At 40.2% G+C, this 20149-nt stretch overlaps 2 protein-coding genes and 1 long non-coding RNA gene across 7 annotated transcripts in view; 1 reads left to right on the top strand and 2 right to left on the bottom strand.

The window, feature by feature from the left end:
• Positions 1-4510, bottom strand: part of LOC114067030 (phenylalanine--tRNA ligase, mitochondrial-like) — a 65873-nt gene extending 61363 nt beyond the window's left edge. The window contains exon 1 of the mRNA XM_027902208.1: positions 4438-4510. Coding sequence (XP_027758009.1) covers positions 4438-4476 — 39 coding nt within the window. The 5' untranslated portion in view covers positions 4477-4510. The remainder of the gene's footprint in view (positions 1-4437) is intronic.
• A 1582-nt stretch (positions 4511-6092) lies between these two features.
• Positions 6093-8927, bottom strand: LOC114067031. Its single transcript, XR_003573302.1, has 2 exons — positions 8873-8927; positions 6093-6358 (listed from the first exon to the last, which is right to left on the bottom strand). It is a non-coding gene; the product is annotated as an uncharacterized LOC114067031 (long non-coding RNA).
• Positions 8928-15448: 6521 nt separating this feature from the next.
• LYRM4 (LYR motif containing 4) overlaps positions 15449-20149 on the top strand; it is an 87232-nt gene continuing 82531 nt past the window's right edge. For 4 of the 5 annotated variants that reach the window (XR_003573301.1, XR_003573300.1, XM_027902206.1 and 1 more), the window contains exon 1: positions 15449-15594. Coding sequence is in view for 3 of the 5 variants with exons in the window: in XM_027902206.1 (XP_027758007.1) it covers positions 15509-15594 (86 nt within the window). In the remaining 2 variants the exon portion in view is untranslated. The remainder of the gene's footprint in view (positions 15595-20149) is intronic. The other variant, XM_027902205.1, reaches the window with a different exon arrangement.

The following is a 20149-nucleotide window of genomic DNA, read 5'->3' as shown; positions in this document are numbered from 1 at the left end:
TCTCTCTCCTTCATTAAGCCCTTTTTTCTCACACACCACCTGTAACTTGCTGTCTCTGGCGATGCAGACATTCCTTGTGAAATTTAACTGAAGTGGAAAAAAGAGGGCTTACAGCAGATGCACAAATACCATCTTGGAGCCATTATTTCCCTAGGAATCTATGCTTGAAAACTGGAATTTTTAAGAACGAGTATTAAACTCAACCCAACAGTGTCTTCAAAAACTGATGGCAAAACATAGCACCCAGCAACAGCTTAAGTGAAAGTAGCACTCTGGTTCTTAAAAATCATACAACTTTACAGTCTGCCTTAGCAATGACCTTCATCAGTGAAAATAAACTGCCATTCTGGGGGCAGATTATACTTACATACATCTATTTCACCTCTTTCGTATCATCATCCAGGATACTCACTGCGTTCACAGGGCTGCAACACTTTTGAGTGCAAACAGATTGATTAACAACCAGAAATCTGAAACAAGCTGCCACTGCATTTCACTGTAGATGAACAGGGATTGCTGGGGAGACTTGGTAGAGTCAAACGCCACAGAGGGGCTGTGCAACACAAACTGCACATTTCAATGTGGGTGATCCCAGGCAGAAGACTGAGAGTCATTGCTTTTTAAAGGTCTGCTTTCTCAGAGGTATTGGAGCTATGACAGCAATGATGATAGTTTTTTGAAACAGTAAAAACTCACAGAAACAATAAGCTATTTCAAAGCCAGTGAAGCTGATGAACTGAAATATTCAAACACAAAAAACCAAATCCCAATTCCTAATCATTAAAGGTCAGACAACCATTTCTCTAATTATATCCTAGAAATTCTTGTGGCAGCTGTTGAAAAGCAGGTTTGTGACAGAGCAGGGAAAGTTTTCCCAACTGGTACAACAATACTGTGATCTTTCACCTATGCTGTCTCAAGATATATAACAAGCAAGATAGGACATCTTGCTTCACAATACATTAATGTATTAAACAATATCTTCCTGCTTTTATTTCTGTTTGAAACCCCATTGTCATACACCTATTTCTCAGATTTGTACCTTAAAAATATTGTTCTCCTTCTAAAGAAGCTACCAATTTTTAAATAAAAAAAGGCAAGTGATAAAAATCATTTGCTTACCCACAGCCCTTCTCAACTGCAAATGCAGAAGTAGCAATATAAGGTCATCAATCAGCAGCTAGGTACAAAAAAAAAACAAACTACCTGGATCACTTAATTCATTTTCTGTGGTCTGGATCACTCCCTAAAGCATATAAATATTCTTATAATACATATGCCCCAAAATCATTGTAGATGATATGTAATCACCCATCAGCATGCCCTAAGAACATGTCACTCTTACTTAAGAAGGTAAAGTCTGCCTCAAAAGGAGCATATGTTGTGTGCTGTGTTGCAGTCACTACGAAACCTTTCTTCTTGTAAAGCAGTAGAGAAAATACCACCTAAACCCTCAGAATCTTGTTGGTGTAGTATTTAGTGCTGCTTCAGTAGGTCTTACATGCTCCTGAGGAGAAAAAAGTTGAGGTTCTATTCAATATTTTTTGACACAGACTTAAGGTTTTTAGGTTGGCTTTCATTGGCAGGTATATAACTGACATCTTAGAGAATCCCTATTTATTGTGCTAAAATTGGGTGCAAACTATCCAAAGCATAAGTAAACCCAAGTGACAGATTTATGTCTAGTTATACAACTGCTAAAATGAGAAAGGCTTATAAGCTACCACCCCACTTTCTCCCTTGATTTTTATACCTACTTTTCCTATTTATGCTACTAATACAAAAGGAGCCTGGTGGCTTTCATAAACCTTTAGACTGTAAATGATTCAGACTCACAACAGGGTCTGCCAATATTTGCAAAGCAAACAAGACACATCCACACTGGAATCTCTGCGTCCAGTGTCAACACCCCCAGCCAGCTCCCACCACCCTTCCTCCCTTACCCCAAACAATACCTTAACTTCATTAATTGCCACAGGTAAGGCATGGGGGCAGCTCACCTAATAAGGTACAATACAGCAAGGAATAATGTGGTAGAAATCTGGTTCAGGGTAAAAATATTTCAAATGCTTCAGAGCCTTGTCTACAAACTTGCCCTTGTGGAGAGAGGTTTCCTCTGGTTGCCCCCCCAACTCACATAAATGTAAAGGTACATCCCAACATGAAGCTACATTGCTTTATATAATTAAAACTAAACTAAAATAAAATAACAGCATTAATACCTTCAATGTGATTCAGGATGAAAATATACTCTATTGGATAATTAAACATTTTACATTAAAGAATGTCCATTTTGCTCTCAGATGAAGACAGTCTATCAAAAGTTAAATATATTAGAAGGTTAAATATAAGGGTAGGGTTCTTTTAATGTATTTCAAAATCAGACATACAATAAACTTACAATCTGCTCACTTTTTCAGCATAATGACACATAAATGTGTAACATAAGATGATCAGGTTTGATGTTATAATGAGAAAGAAAAAGAGGTTTAGCATAGAACACCTTAACTTTAAAATGAAGGTCCACCTCTAGGAAAGCAAATTGTGGGTACTTCTGTACTTGCCATATCATAGATATACAAATAAATTGGTTTATGCGATCTCAGTAGGTAAGAAACTAGAAAAGCCAACATACCAGCATTTCCTGAGCTTGCTGCTAATTAAATCATATGCATACAGGTTTTATCCAAGGATGATCAAAGTTAATGAAAAAAATTCCAATTTAATGCAATGAACCATGGATCAGTTCCAGACAGCTAGCTGCTACTCCATCCTCTTTGGTCTTCATCAAAAAGCATTCCAGCAGCGTGAAAGTGGAGGACTCCATTGGAGTCTACAGATTTTGAATTTCCCCTCAGATCTGAATTTTAAATTATTAATTTGACAGTTGACTACATTACATACAATAAATAACTTTTTCCATAAAGGTGTAATAGAGTCTACTCCAGGTTTTGAAGGAAAACAGATTACTATTATTATTGTTACATTATTAGCTTTAAATTATTTCAACTATTTCTTTCATATACAGGTTTACCTTCATTACAAATTTAATTATGTGTCACATTGCTCACACCTGCAACAATATATTGCCATATGTGAGCATGGAAATATAATGGAATACTTCCAATACACTGGAAATAGGGCACTAAATGTATAAGGCTTCTGAAGATTAACAGAAAGATAAACTGGTGTCATCTGAAGTCAAAAGGAATAAAGAATGAGTGCATTTCCTGTTGGAAAAGGCTTTTTTTTTCTTTTTTTTTTAATCAAATCCATGGCATCCAAGTTCAAAAAGTTTTGTAGATATAACCAAGGAGGTCTGCTCTTAGCATGTCCTTCTACTTCATGTTAGAGAAACATACTAAAAACAATGGAAAGGGAATGGTATTACTGCAACTTTTATTACCACATCTTAGGCCTCCTTTGCTGTCCAGAAGCCCTGGACAGCTATGCCTTCATGACCAGGGAGTCAGAGTTGCAGGATTTTATTCCCATGCAATGGAAAAACCTCCCTCATGGAGCCCTAAAATCCTGAACTGGAATGTGAAATGATTCCCCAGTCTGCTTGACTCCTTCTCACTCAACCTCTGTCGGAAAGTAAAGAGACAGATGTCAGAAAACTGGAACTGAAATCCCTACTGTCTTCTCCTTCACTTTGCCAGCAGAGCCATGTTCAGGCATCCAATTAAAAACAACGCTAGCAGGGCTTTTTCACTGGGTCCAAACGTGTAAGAAATGTTTCTAGACTCAGCTCCTGACTGAGTACAGGTACAGCTGCAGGATATCACGGATTATTATAGTTTAAGATGCTGTGAGTAAAAACTGAGTCCTATAAATTTACTGCTCTTGAAAGAAAAAAAGAGACTTTCTTCTACTTTAAAACATTACTGTCAGCTCACTCTCCTTCATAAGAGCCCACTATCTCTGAAATGTGCAAATGGGACCTACAACTTTTACTAAGAAGTAAATTCTATTTACTCCAACACTTTTTTTTAGATAATGCAAAAAACTCTTTTTTTTTTTGTATGATTCCCTATCTCTGGAGCTCTTTCCTGTTGACTGAGTGAAACAGAAATCAATGACCAGGGTTTTTTTATTCTTCCATTTAATTTGCTAGTGGTTTAGGCTGTTGTATTGTTCCCTTACAGCTAATGGTCTAGAAGCAGAAGACCCCTTCATCTCTCAAGACCTATTAACCCAAAGTCTTAGGCTAGAATTGCAAATACATACTATGTTACTATGTTTTGTTAGCAAAAAAAAAAAAAAATCTGTCTAGAAACTCTGTATCATCATTTACATTCGATCTCCAATTACATGGGTTTCAAAGACAACTAAAGTATGAAAAAAAAATAAAAGAAAAGTATAGGGAAAAGCAGCTAGAGTGTGGTATTGACTTGCATGCTGTAAAAGAAAAAAAAAAAACAAACCACAACTCACCACATCAGTTTCTAATTGACACAGTTCATTCCAATCCATCTAACCTACACAAAATGTTGGACCTACATGAACAGCAAAATTTGCAAACAATAAAGACAGCTCTGCCAGCAAGTCTCACACAATCACAGTATCTATCTCAATACAGCAATACAAATTTCAGAAGGTAAAATAAAAATGAAGATTACACTGCTGAGCATTTTCAGTTTGGTTTCCTTTACCCTGGTCTTTTTAGCAAACTTATTTACTATAATTACATATTTTTTTAAACCACTTTGCTGTTATTTCCTTGATTCCAGCACTAAAATTTACCACGTGAATGGATAATGTATTTCTTCTTCTAAATCCCACATGATATTAACAAGCCTGTGTGCTGCCTCCTTAGTCTTCCAACACACTGAGGAGCTGCAAGATGAAGGACTTACTTTGCTCTTTTAAGGACAAGCATACCCAAGAAGACACACAAGAATTAACTACCTAGGCAACCTCCATTAACAAGTTTAAAAATTTTACTTTGCATATTCTACAGTTATGAATGTATGTGGGTTTCCAAAAGACAGAAAACCTAATGTATGAATATTCTACTTATAATAGGAAACATTTTCTGTAACTGTAGCTAAATAAATTCATTAATTATGTTCAAAGCCTAAGGATAAAAAAAGTAATCTTTTTCCTTAAAAACACTTCAACTGCAACAACTGACACTGAATTATAAATAATGTTGCTGATAAATATTCATGATAAATTTTATTATTAAAAATGCTCAATTTTAAGTTCTGCCTATTCAAATAAATATAAGTCAAATTTCAAAAAGCATTTGCTTAATCCTGGTTCAATTTCCTGATACAACTGTTCTTCAGTTCTGTTAAAAGTTTACAGCCAGGATTAATACCTAAGTATTCAGGCAGACCTGCCTTGTAACACTGTATTTGATTACATCTGAACATGTCTGTCTTTACAGCCTTCAGGAAGCGCTGAAATCTCCTATAACTTGTTAAAGAAGAACTAGTTCCAAAATATTCTGTAGCAAGCAAAGCAAGGCAACCATGACTTAAAATACAGGTTTAAATTGTGTCTCCATCCAGTCCTGCTACCACCAGATTTAAAAAAAAAAAAAAGTTTGAGAGTGTTACACTAAAAAGAACAAGACTACTATTACTAACTTCTTTCTTTGCCATTAATGCTAGAAAATAGGATATACTTGAGTTCAGGGCTCACAACACCCTAAGATAATGGGCTCCCAAGAAGCTTCATGCTTTAACATCTTTAATATCACGGGGTAACATCTACAGGGCTTGCTAATATTGATATACTTAGACATATAATGTTGATATACTAGACAAAGCCCAGCACAAAGAATCAAAGAAAACCTTTGCTTGAAAGGCCTTGAGAAAGCCATGTCTTTTATTTATATCAGAGAACCTTCCTGTGACACCAGACACTTGCAAGTTGCACTTCCCTCCAGAGTAAGCCTCAGTGAAAGAAAACCTGAGACAGAGCTTGGGATACACATCTCAGACTAAGGCACACAGAAGTGTTTCTCCATCCAGTCTTTAGATAACAAAGGCAGCATCCCCTCATCTTGCATTTTAAGCGAAGATACACACATGGACTAGGCAAAGGAAGACATACAGTTCAGGGAAGAGAAAATAACAACATGAAAGAATCAAATCTTAATTATTAATGAAGAAGAAGATGTTATTATGAACAAGGTCACATACGACAAAATGATCTTCACGTCCGTTACACACTGAGAGAATAAAAATTAAAACATAACAATTGTTATTATTTTTTTCTTTAAAACCATCTGTAGAATTGCAATTTGCCACATGCTGAAAGATCATATTCCACACAGGCCCAGCAGGCTCTGCCACTCAGGGCCTGGAATGAGAATAATCAGGGGACACTGGGGTCAAATGAACTCCTAATATCACGTGAGAAAATAGGATTTGGTAGAACTTGCAATATCTCTTAAATTAAGTGTATTTGAAAAAGAATAATTTAAATAACAACACAGGGAGTCTGACAAAAGTAACTAGAATAAATACAGGTCTACCTGGCAGAGTTTCTGTTTGTTGAATGAATACTATATTAATGATATAACCTAGCACAAGAAAACACTGAACAAACGGCACTATTAGAAGAAGGTATGTTGTGAGTGGGGGGTGGAACAAGAACCACAATCTGTTCATGACGGAGAGGGACAAAAAGGAAAACAGAAAAAGTTAACCTTTATCAAGCAACATCTCTCTATCTGTTCAGAACAACATTCTTTCATAAAACTTGACAAAGTTAGTGTGCCAATATAAAAAAAGCAAGCAGCTTTCCTAAATTCATCAAACCTATACAGACTCAATATTTAATTATCTCTTCAATCTCTATTAAATTTACATGTATAATACCATACCAGTCCATTTTACAATATTATCTTTCCACTGGAAGAGCTGGTGTAATGTACTATGCAATTACTCTCACTCAGTGAGAGTAATTCATATAATAAAATCAAAGTTAAAACAAATGTTGGGAAAAAAGCTACATTCAAAGCTAAAATAGATAAGAAAGCAATGAAAAAATTTCGCTAATAGTCTCAAAAGTAAGAACACTTAATGAAGATCTTGAACGCTTTCTTCAAAGTTAAACCAGTTTTGAAATCCTACACAAACAAAAAAAATTAAAAGAATCATAGAATCATAGAATTAACTGGGTTGGAAGAGACCTCCGAGATCATCAAGTCCAACCCTTGATCCAACCCCACTGTGATTACTAGATCGCGGCACTCAGTGCCACATCCAGCCTCATCTTAAAAACTTCCAGGGACGGTGAATCCACCACCTCTCTGGGCAGGCCATTCCAATGCCTGATCACTCTCTCTGGAAAGAACTTCTTTCTAATATCCAACCTAAACCTCCCCTGGCAGAGCTTAAGCCCGTGCCCTCTTGTCCCATTGCTGATTGCCTGGGAGAAGAGACCAACCCCCACCTGGCTACAACCTCCTCTCAGGGAGTTGTAGAGAGTGATGAGGTCACCCCTGAGCCTCCTCTTCTCCAGACTAAACAACCCCAGCTCCCTCAGCCTCTCCTCATAGGACTTGTGCTCCAGTCCCTTCACCAGCCTCGTTGCTCTTCTCTGGACCTGCTCCAGCACCTCAATGTCTTTCCTGAACTGAGAGGCCCAGAGCTGAACACAATACTCAAGGTGTGGCCTGACTGGTGCTGAGTACAGGGGAAGGATCACTTCCCTGCTCCTGCTGGCCACACTGTTCTTGATGTAGGCCAGGATACACCATTAAATCTCTGTGAGGACCTGATAATTTGCTCTTTTTATCTGTTTTTCTCCATTTTAGATGCAGCACACATACTTCACCAGGAATCATTTTCAGATAAAGGAAAATGTTAAACAATAATGAAAAGTACCTGCATAAAAATGAATTAAAAGAAACAAGGCATGTACAGCGCTAGGAAAAAAAAAAACAAAACCCAAACAATAAAAAAGTCACAACCTGATCTTGGGCAAAACCAGTGCTAGGCTAACAAGCATATCTGAAAAAGCTGACCAAAGAAATAGTAGAATAGGGAGATACTTAATTCAGGTCTCCAGACAGAGACATGGGCTCTCACAAATATTCTCAGAAGAGTATTTGGTATTTTAAACTATTTCTTCCCCCTCTCCCACCTGTCAGCAGAACGTAAACCCATTCCTATAGGAAAGCTGGGAGCTCCACTTCAGAGGCCTGCATCCCCATCTAAACTGACACTCATTCTCAGTTTGAGGTAACACACAAAACTTTATGAAGAGACACAAACACACATTGCCTTTAGCTTATTCCACCATGGGGCCATGGATGTAACGGGCTGGAAGGCTGAGAGATTTGTAAAAACATAACTATTGCCTCTCCCAAGAGCTCTCTGAGCTCACTCCCCATTCACCAGAGCATCCCATGCTGGATTTGGACTTGTGTCAATTATAACTGGTTTGTAAAGTAAGGAGAATCTAATTCTGCCACCTCTTCACACACTGAACAGCAACTTATTGCCCAGGTGGTTCAGCAGACTTCAAAGATATGGAAATACTTTGATATAAAAATGACAGAATTTGTCCCTCTGAATGTCTTCTTTGGAAGATTATCATCTTCTACCTATTTATCTATCTATTGTTATTACTGTTATCTACCTATCTTTATGTCTCAAGTCTTGTAAGTTTCTTTGGTTTTGTATTAGGAGTAAGGAAATGCATCAGTTCTATTCAGAAAGCAAATTTAGACAGAATACCTGTCTTTAGCAGCTAGTGAAGATGAAGAAAGATTTTTAATTATTAAATAAATTAAAATTCAATTATTAATTAAAATTGAGAAGGACTGAAAACTTGTTACTAATTCAAAAGGCTGGCACTGTTTGTGGTAAAGAGATTCAGAAAGCTAAATTTATTTTTAATTATTTACCTGCAAGCAGAGATAATCTTTCCTCAGCTCTGTTTCTTTTGCCTGTTAGCTTTAGTGAGCACTTTGTTTCTTCTCTTCGGGGACTGTCTGGAAGACAAATTTTGACACAGTCACCCCAGATATAAAAACCACAAACAGAAATAAAATAAAAAGGAAGTTCTATCTAGAAGTGTGAAGGCATGTAAGGAAATATTGACAATTTAGCTGATCCTACAAATGCATCAGAAGCGTGATACATGTCCCTAATGCACTGTCACACGCAGCCAGAGCTCTGAGGACATAAAAGTCATAGTGACAGAAGATGAAAGATAAAAATGTCAAGGATCACGCAAAAGTAAATATTTTGAAGTCTACCATTACTACAGTTCCTAATATGGCTATATTGTTTTCCTCATTTCAGCTAAAACATTGCTCCATATAGTTTTTTTTCCTCTCCAGAAATAATTTGTTTCAGCTTCCTATTCAGACTGTTGTTTTTTTTTAGCTGGACCAAAAGTCCAAGATACCAGAACAAAAAGTCATATGGATGCATAGCATCATATAAAATCAAAACGTGGTACAAGTGGAAAATCATCCCCCCTCCCCAGGTCCCACAGTCAGAAAACTAAACAGACAACCTACTTACAATTCATTTAATCCTTGATGATTTACACATCCATTGTAAACCACGATTTTGCTTAAATTTTCTTTCCCTAAAAAAAAAATTAAAAATATTAGTTTCTTCCACATGTCCCCTTATCAGAGGTCACACCTTTCCCCAACAGCACCTTTTCAACACATTGTACAAGAATTTTCTACTTCTACTTTACCTTGGATGTTTTCTTATATCAGCTCCACACTACTTTATAGCCACATGATACTTCCACACCTACTGATACTCTGCTCTAGGCATTGCTTCTAGCAAATAATCCCACTAGAAGTATTTATACAAAAATGGTTAACGAAGTGGATTTTCAGGGAAGGACTTAAACAGTAGTCCATGACCTGAGTAGAGCTAGCCCCTGGTATAGTCTCAGAAGAAAACCCATGCCCACAATCCACAGAGCAGAAGAACTGGGATGCACCCAAGCAGCAGGATGTCTTTGATTTCATATACCTGAGACATGGGACTGGGTAATCAGAAAAAAAACTCACAACACTGTGTTAGCTGTGCACCAATGCCTCGTGCTGAACCATGGAGAATCTGGGATGAAGGGCATGACCTTTACCACCACCCCATGACTGCACGCATGCTTGTACACATACTTACACACATTTTTATGCATATTCACACGCACATTTACATATGACAAAAAATAAACTCAAGAGAAGAAGGAACTTTGCTCTAGCAAAATACCTTGGATGCAATCGTGATTGGCAGTACCATTTGTAACCAACCTGCCAAACCAGAAATCACAAGTCAGGAAAAAAAATACCGCAGTGGCTACAGAGAGATTCTCGGTTCCTCTTAAACAAAATATCAGTCTTTGTTTTACAGCTAAATTTGCTTCCTAAGTTAAAAATTTCAACATCCTCTAAAAGAGGGCAGAAAAAATACCAAAGTAACTACATAAGTTGGCCTGGCTGGATGACAGCTATTGAGAAATATGACAGTAGTGTAAATCACAGAGGAAGGAGAGGAATTAAACAGCCTGACTCTAAGGGGCATAAAATTAAAAAGTGGGATGAACTCAGGGAAGAGGGTGGCATAGGCTGAGCATCAGAAAACATTTCTGAACAGCAATACAATATAAAGTAGAATATATTTTCCCCCAGAAATGGAAGTTATTTAAGGCTAAATTTGATAAAACACTGGCAAGCACAGCAAAGAAAACATTTCTGAATTGATGAGGCCATGGATGAGAACACTTAATTAATCCTGTCTTTTATGCTTTTCATTATTAGATTTCTGGGTAAAATTGCAGTATAACAAACAACCGCGCAGCAAAAATGTGTTAATTTCTTGTGGGGTTTTCATTTTAAAAAATACCTTGGCTTTCATCAGCATTAAGGTTACAAGTGCCATTCACATTTGATGCAACTACTGCATGCTGAACTATTTAAGCACTACTGTTAATTTTAATCCTTTATTATTTATTCTCTTGCCTATTACTGTTACATAAAATTATCCTTTTAATTCTGGACTTTTATAGAATTTTATTTCAAACATTTCAAAGTACTTTACCAACATATGTCCACTAACAAAATCTTTCAAAATCAATATGGTGTATATCAACACTGCATGTCATCAATCCAGAAGTTATCCTGTGATTGCTGAACTGTCCAGCTGCTTAATTATCAGCCAACACAGGCCCATGAAGTCCTCTGCTGTTGCATACTGCCATGAGTAATTAGAAAGTTAAAACTGTGGCCAACAAGGAAAACAAAATTTGGTGAACTTTCAGTTCAGTGCCTGCAGCACAAGAGATCATGAACCAGCAAAGGTTTAGAAGTGGTAAAACAGGTATTCCCTTAGAAGACCAAGTATTACAACAGAAACTGCACTACTGGTTGGGATTTGGTTTTCCTATTATTACTATTCTTACAATCTTCAGAAAATACACAACATTCTGCGATTCAGTTTGGAAAGAGATGGGAAAACTCACAAAAGCTAACTGAGATTAGAGTTTTGTCATGGTTTTTCCTTCCCTTTGAACTTCTAGGCAAAATTTTTCAAAATGCACTAAGAATTTAGGAGCATAGCTAAATTTGAAACATGGTAGTTTCTCCTCCTGAATAAAAATTTTCCTTTCTTTAGGGCAACCAATCAAATATAAATATTTTAAAATAGCAGAGTGAGTCAAGGCCTCCTGTTAATACTGTGGAAATCTTATTCACCATAGGGAATGGTTAAATTATAGTTTGTTACACTTGTCACTGAAATCCCGAAATTCTTGTGATTTACAGTCCTTCTTTTAATGGTCCTGCTCTGCTGTATAAGATCTCCCTGTGCACAACGCTGTCAATCAGGAACTAAGAGCAGGGAAGAAGAGAGACATCATACCACAGCAGCAGAGTAAAGTTAGCAATGTTTTCATAAATTGAAAAACAATAATTAGAAGAGATGATGATAATATCACAACCATCAATTATAATTCTGACCCCCAAAGAAAAATAACGAAAACCAACAGCAGCGTACCAGGAAAACATATGCTCTGTGAAAGTGTTCAGGGCCATGCCATAAAGCTGAAATAGTGCACCACAAGGAACTATTTGGCAACATACGACAAGACAGCAAATATGCTCCAGAGAATAGAACAGCTGTTTCTTTTCACACCAGTCCACAGTCTCTGCAGGTACTTCATTCCAATTCTTCCTTTTCTTTTAGCAGCTACATCCTTAGATTATTAGTAAATATTCCAGGTATGGATACTGTTTTGTCCTTCTCAGAGTGCTTATTTATCCCAAGAGATGCAGAAAGGCAAGGGCACATGAACCTTCCTTCCTCAGACCAAATGCTGAAAGAAGAGTTCTGCACAAATGAACACCCCCAAACTCCTTTAGACAATGAATATCACTGTAAGTAAGAAAAATAGCTCCATAAAATATAATAGCTAACAAGCACTGAATTTTAAACAAGAGAGGTTGGGGGCTGGGCGGGGCAGGAGGGAGGAGAATCCGCCCATGCACTGACTGGTTTTGGCTTGATGACTGCATTAAATTCAGGTGGTGTTTTCCCCTAGGAATGAGGAGGTAGTTAATTAAGTGGCTATTAGTGCTTCCCCATACATAGGCAGAAGACACAACAATACTCATTTGAGCTGTGTCTGTCCTTCAAATTCTCTGCAGGCTTACAGTGATGCACATAATACAAAGTCCAGCAGAAACACGTGTACTCGTCACAGCAGAGGCAATGTCCACTTCCTGCAGAATGATAGGACTTCTGAGACCATAATTCATTGCTTCTGAGACCATAATCCACTGCATGCAAGGAAGCACAGTAACAAAATACATAAGAAAATTTTCCATTTAACAGTGACAAAGATTACAAGTTTCTGCTAAAAATTGTTCTTCCTCCCTTGAGTGTATTATAGGCTAAGGTACATAAAAGAGACAAGAGGAAAGACTTCTCTCCTTTGATAGGTTTACTTTGAATTTGACAATCCATTGCATGATCTTATTGCTTATTCTAAACACATGGGGTTTCCACGCTTCTTTAAGAGAAAAACATGGCTACCTAAAAAAAAAAAATTTTAAAAAAATTAAACCCAGAAAAACTGTCAGGGAGATTCAGGAACAGGATTAGCACCAGAGGCTATTTCAAAATAATTCATAATTGCTTTTCAAATATTAAATCAATAGTCTTCAGGTAAACAAAATTTGCTTAATGCTTTCATCCCAGTTACTCTCTCGTCTTTTAGAGCTGAAGATCGTAACATGAAAACTTTATTTCCAACAATAACTGAGGGCTGTTGTAAAATTCCACGGAACAACTGCCACACTCATCCACAGAATAATGTCACATAACTTTGCTAAACTCTCAAACCTAAGTTTTGCTTATCCCAGTGTTGCAGTTGCTTACGTTTTTCTAGAAAAATGCAACATTTCCTCTAACATTTCTAGTCTGGTCTTTGATAAAGAGAATATCCAAGAAATTTTCTGTGTATGGAAAATATCCATTTCCAGAAGCCTAAATGGGCTGTTAAAACATAACATACCTGTAGAGATGTATTTGACATAATTCCATGTGTGTCTCTACTATTTACATTCAGAAGCACAGAACTATTTTAGTTCTTTGCAACAAACTGTAAATTGCATTAGATGTACAACAGACACAAACAATAATACTCAAGGTGCTTATACAATAAAATGAGTTTAATTAGTAGCAGCAATTGCCAGAGACATGTAGAATACCTACATGAGAGATATTTATACATCTACTATATAAAAAGCATACTGTAAAGAAAGTAGGAACCCAGTTATGATTATAAATACATTGTATTATTAGTAACATTAAAAAAATCAGTATTAAATAAACCTGCAGCACCATACCTGTAAGCTACAAAGTTAAGTTTATTCTGTAGTGGCAAAACTTTCTGCAAAGGAGGATGCTAGATATGTGCTGTTTCCAGCAACAAAAGGATCGGGATGCCTCTGGTATAAACAATAAAAGAAGTTCTTAAGCAGAAAAAGAAGCCCAGCCTCACAGCAGAGAGGAAAGATCAAAAATTAGCAAATAAACAGATAGAATCTACTTTTTAAATGGCTTCGGTCTGTTGTTCTGTGGACTGTAAGATATACAGGCATTTGTACACTGACTCCTGACTGGGTCCTACCCTCTCCAAGGCCAGTTTCAGCACACATGGGGCCTGTGTGTTAAATTTACCCAAAGTTCGACACAGTTACTCATTTTCTGAAAACCTGTACAAACAGAGAACCTTAGAGAAGGGTACTGATAAAACCCATGTGGTCCTTTCTCAGGCGGTAAAAAGTAAGGAGTTAGGAAATGGAGATTTCCCATTGAAATAAAAGCACAGAGGCAGGAAATCCTTGCTAACCTCTGTCAGAGGCTCTCACTACTTAAAGAGCAACTGAACTATAACTTACAGGTCAAGCTAGTTTAAAGAGGAGAATTCATCTAAAATGGGATATTGAGAGAGGAACAAATCACATGACACTGTAACACACTCGGGCCTAGAACACTAGCTCTCATACAGAACACTGACTGCAAATATCTGCAGTGATTTCACAGTATCACAGAATATTTAGGGTTGGAAGGGACCTCTGGAGATCTACTAGTCCAACCCCACTGCCAAGGCAGAGTCATCTAGAGAAGGTTACACAGGGGGAAGGTGTCCAGGTGGGTTTGGAATGTCTCTAGACAGGCAGACTCCACAACCTCCCTGGGCAGCCTGTTCTGGTGCTCTGCCACCCTCAGTGTAAAGCTCTTCCTCATGCCGAGTTGGAACTTCTTGAGTTTATGTCCATGGCTCCTCGTCCTGTCTCTGGGCACCACTGAAAAGAGCCTGGCACCCTCCTCTTGGCACCCGCCTTTGGGATATTTACATGCATTGATGAGGTCCTCTCTTAGTCTTCTCTTCTCCAGACTAAACAGGCACCACTTCTGGAGTCTCATGAGAGAGAGACTCCAGACCCCTCATCATCTTTGTGGCCCTCCACTGGACCCTCTCCAATACACGAACGCTGTAACTGCAAATGTCTACAGCGATTCCGAAGCAATCCCCTGGCACACATCACCTGTTGCTAGTTTCCAGCCCCCGACCCCATCCCACGGCCTGCGGCACACCAACAAGTGTGTGGGGTGGGCACCTCCACGCTGCCGTCACCGAGCAGCGTCTCTGAGCGCTGTTTCGCTTTCCCTGTCGCTCGGGCCTTCCCTCCCCGTCTCGGGCCTCTCACAGGGGCACGGCCGAGCCCCACAGGAGCCTCGGGGCAGGTCGCGCCCTGTGCTCCCCGCCGGAGCTGCCGGGCAGGCCCGACCCGGCCCCCCGAGCCCGCCGCCCCCGGGACTGCCCCGCCCGGGGACGCGCCTTCTCCCCGCCCCGCCCGGGCCTTGTGCCGGGCCCGGGCCGAGCCGCCACTCACTCACCGCCAGCCCTGCGGCCCCGCTCCCGCCGCGGCTGCGCCCGCCCGGCGCGGGAGGGCGGGGAAAAGGGGCCCCGCCGCCGCGGGAGGAGCCGCCCCGGTGCCGGCAACATGGCAGCGTCCAGCCGTGCCCAGGTGCTGCGGCTGTACCGCGCCCTGCTGCGGGAGAGCCAGCGCTTCGGCGGCTACAACTACAGGTGCGGGGAAGGGCTCCGGGGGAGACGGGGGACGGGGGCACCGGGTCTCCTTGCTGAGGCGTGGGGGGGTCCCGGCGGCGCTTGGGGCAGGGCCGCGGGCGCGGGGCATTGCGGAGCCCGGGGAGCCTGCGGGGGAGCCGAGCCTGCCCTGGGGGCAGGAGCGACAGCGGGACCCTCACCATCTTGGGCCTGGCTCGGAGCGCAGGGAATGGGCAGCCCCCGGGCCCCATGCCAGACCCAGGGCTACCTCGAAAGCACCAGGGTATGGGCCATGCCTGCTGTTAGATGAAGGAACAGGACAGAGGCTGTTCGGACCTGGAGTCTGGAGTACTGTGTACAGTTCTGGGCTCCTCAGTGCAAGAGCAACAAGGACCTACAGGAGACGGTCCAGCAAAGGGCTGCAAAGATGTTTAGGGGTCTGGAGCAAATCTCTTATGAGGAGAGACTGAGGGAGCTGGGCCTGCTTAGTCTGGAGAAGCGTGAAAGGAGATTTCATCAATGCAAGTAAATATCTCAAGGGCAGGTGTCAAGAGGATGGTGCCAGACTCTTTTCTGTGGTGTCCAGAGACAGGATGAGGAGTAATGGCTGTAAACTAAAACACATGAAGTTCTACCTCAATGTGAGGAAGAGCTTCTTTACATTGAGAGTAGCAGAGCACTGGAACAGGCTGCCCAGAGAGGTCTCTCTCTTTGGAGATATTCCAAACCCACCTGAACACCTTCCCCCTGTGTAACTTGCTCTAAGTGACTCTGCCTTGGCAGTGGGGTTGGACTAGGAGATCTCCAGAGGTCCCTTCTAATCCTAAATAATCTGTGAACTTGACAAAGTTTGTGTCTAGTCGGGCTGCTGCCTCTCTCCTGGAAGGGGAGGACTGGAGCCAGGTTTCAGCCAAACCCTGGCACCATGTGCTTTGTCCAGGCTCAGGGTGCAGTGTGCAATGGGAGCAGGGTTCACTCTTGCTGCTACACAGGATGCTACACTGCCTGCCTGGCTGCCTTCTCTGGTTGCAGTGAAAGACATGCACTGTTTTTTGGCAAAGGTTAGGCATAAGCCTGGTGTCTGTTAGATAATCTGCTGTGTGTACAGGGCGTGTTACCCACCAGCACTGCAAAATTGCATTGTCCACTGGTAGTTTATTCACTTTTCTACTCAACTGGACCACAGGCAGAGACATGTGAGCTACTTTTGCAGTGAATCATTTCCGAGTGGAAAGAACTCAGAGCAGAAGCCTCTGAACTTGCATAACCATGGTGCACTCTGTGCCCTTCAAGGTACAAGTATTCCACAAACCCCATGTGCAAGGGAGTGCCCTGAGAAGAAAGACTGTCAGGCTGAAATTCAACTGGCGCTAATAAACCTTCATTGCCAACTCTGCACAGCAGTGTGCATTTGCATCATGTTCCCTTGCTATCAAGGCCTCCTCCTGCTTCTCACTGTCCTGAGTATCCCAGGTTGCCCTGGTTCTGGCTAACAAAGAAAGGATTGTACGTAATGAAGATGGCTTGAGGCCCATGAGATGTGCAGTTGGTGAACAGCCGACTGAAGCTCTTGTTTGGGCCATGGCATGCTTTCTGCAACGGGTTTGTGCTGGGGGGTGAGCAGTGAGGAAGCTGAATCCACAGCAGTTGGAGGAAGCAAGCCAGCACCACCTCACTTCTTGTACCAGTGACTGGTGGCACTAGCCTCACAGACCTTTTATGAACTCCTCCCTCTGCTCAACCCCTTCCTGCTGGAGCACAGGGGATGTGGGAAGTTGTTATAATCTCTTGCCTATAAACCATACGCAGAGCCCAGGCCCCCACCTCAGATCCCTCCCAAAAATGAAGTATGTACCTGGTTTGCTAGCAAATTTTAAAGGATAGAAAACGTAAGATATATGTTTACCTTGCATGTCTGATTTTTGACACCATATCGAAGTTCAAGTTGTCTCTTTCCGTAAAGGAAAGAACTCAGTTTTTCATGGGTCTGTCCATAGACACTATAAAATCAGCAACCCCATTAAATCTTGTTTACACATTTGTGAGCACTAAAAGCAATAGCATTTTCTAGCAAGAAGTGATCAGCAGCTGTTATATTTAGAGATCTGCTGGGATGACAACAACAGTTCTGCCTCGGGGTTCATGCCACGCCCATAGGTAAAATGGACACCCCCTTAGCTTCTTCCATGCCAAGATAAGCAGTCCTGCCATGTCCTCAGGGCTGCTGTAATGTGATATGGCAATACACTTGAGTTAAATTAAGGACTTCGTAAAGAACCAACTTGTAGCAAAGTAGGAAGTATTAAAGATTAATATTATTGATTTGTGATTTTTGGTTAGAGAATGTCAGAATATTTTATTTTTGCAAACAGTGCATATTTGTAAGCATATGTCTGGAGCATGATCAGCTAGTTATCATCTCCTTATTTGCTTACTGTGCTTTCTCTCCTGATTTTGTTGCCCTGGTTTAAGCTGGCAGGCAGCTGAACACCACACAGCTGCTCTCTCACTCCCCGCTCCTCAGTGGGATGGAGGAGAGAATTGGGGAAAAAAAAAAAAAAAAAAAAGGATAAAATTTGTGGGTTGAGATAAAGACATTTAATAGGACAATAAAAGTAATGGATAATAATAATAGAATCAGAATATACAAAACAAGTGATGCACATACAGTTGCTTATCACCTGCTAACCAATGCCCAGCCAGTTCCTGAGCATCAGCCCCCAACCAGCTTTTATCTAGTTCATATACTGAGCGAGACACCATATTGTATGGAATATCTTTTGGGCCAGCTTGGATCATCCTGGCTGTATTTCCTCCAAGCTTCTTGTGCCCCCACCTACTTCCTGGTGGGTTGGTATGAGAAGCTGAAAATTTCTTGACTTAGTGTAAACCCTGCTTACCAACAGCTGGGACATCAGTGTATTATCAACATCACTCTCATCCTAAATCCACACCACAGCATTTTACCCGCTACTGGGAAGAAAATTATCTCTATCCCAGACAAACCAGGACACGTGTACATATAGATTGTGGTGGAAAATTCAGTATTTTTGCTTTATTGCTTTCCTGGCAAATGTATTCTGTATGTCATCTAGTAGTGCCAGATTTTCTTCTACTACCTGGAAGAACTTGAGCAATAACTTGTGAAGAATAACATTCATGTCTTAGAGTAACTGAGGTCACCACTGTCAACCTTCAGAATAACACAGGAGCATCTCCAGAGTCCTGAAGTAAATGTCACAGAGCGTTTAGAGGCCCAGATGTATAGGCCAGGTTTTAACATCAGGGAGAGAGAATTTAGTAGACTGTAAGTAATTTCATGTCTGCCCTTCTGCCTTATTACCCATGCAGGCAGTCTGAGGAAGGGAGAGTGATTTGTACGGGGGGGAAAATCAATATGCAGAGAGGCAAGATGTTAGGTTTTGAGTCAAAAAGATGGTTCGTAATGAGTGTACTATTTTCTTCGGCTTGGTTGACAAAATTGGAGCTTCTGATAGTTTATAATATGCTGGATTACAATCTCAACTAAATGGATTTAAGGGATATTTTTAAATATCATTTGTGATTTAAATAATGGCATTACGTTGTTTCTCATTTTGGTGCAGGAAACATCTGGTTGTAAATGAAGATAGTCCAAACTTAAAAGTTTCTTGTTTGTTTAATATGACTGAAGCTCAGTGGTCTTAACACACGGGAATCTAGTGGAAGGGAGTTCTCTTCAGAAGGGCAGCACAGGGCTGGAGCAGATCTCCCCTGAGAGATTTCGTCATCTCCATTTTTGAAGATTTCTGTGACAGGTTTAACCGAACAGCACCATGGCTGAACTGACCTTGTTACACGTAAGCCTACTTCCAAGTGTGATGTTAGCCTGGATAAGCTCCAGAGATTCTAGCTAAGCAACATTACTATGATTTTCACATCCCCAGCCTTCTTTGGCCTGTAGAGATACTAACAATGGGTAATAAGTTCAGGGTAGCATCGTATTACATGCTTCCAGCTCATTTCCTTTCTGTTTCTTTAATTTCTTGTAGTTATGAGCAGTGTCAGAAGCTTTAAGTCTCTCTGTTGGAATTTTTCTGCAAATAATTTTTTTTTAAGGTCTTTTCTTGATTTATTGTAAATTTATTTCAGTTATCCATTATGTTCTCTGTTAATTGGTGGATGTTGCATTTTTATTTATAGATATATTTTTTCCTTGTCTCTGTAAATTGCATTTTAATGGAATTTGATTTTTCTATTAGAATGTGCAATATTATTTGATTAATAAAACTACCCAGAATATAGAAGAAACAGGGAAAAAATTGTCAAAACAGGTTCTGCATTGGAAACAAGTTAATTGAACGCATGCAGTTTCATCTGAGATGTCCTTCAAGATTTCAAAACTAGTACATCTGATTTTTGCAAATCTCTGTTAACCTAACAGCAAAACTGAACAAAATAATTTGCACTGTTTTTTTTGGTGCCAGTTGCTTTTCCTGCTTTGACCAACAAGGTTGTTGATCTGATTCTGGGGAGTCGTGGAACACAGAGCCATTGAACAGTCTCAATATTGCTAGCCCTTGTTCTCATGGGGGAC

This window comes from Empidonax traillii, unplaced genomic scaffold (genome assembly GCF_003031625.1).
Source record: "Empidonax traillii isolate 1590-97213 ecotype Southwest subspecies unplaced genomic scaffold, ASM303162v1 scaffold850:size379550, whole genome shotgun sequence".
Taxonomy (NCBI): domain Eukaryota; kingdom Metazoa; phylum Chordata; class Aves; order Passeriformes; family Tyrannidae; genus Empidonax; species Empidonax traillii.
This window is presented reverse-complemented; position numbering and strand designations above follow the sequence as displayed.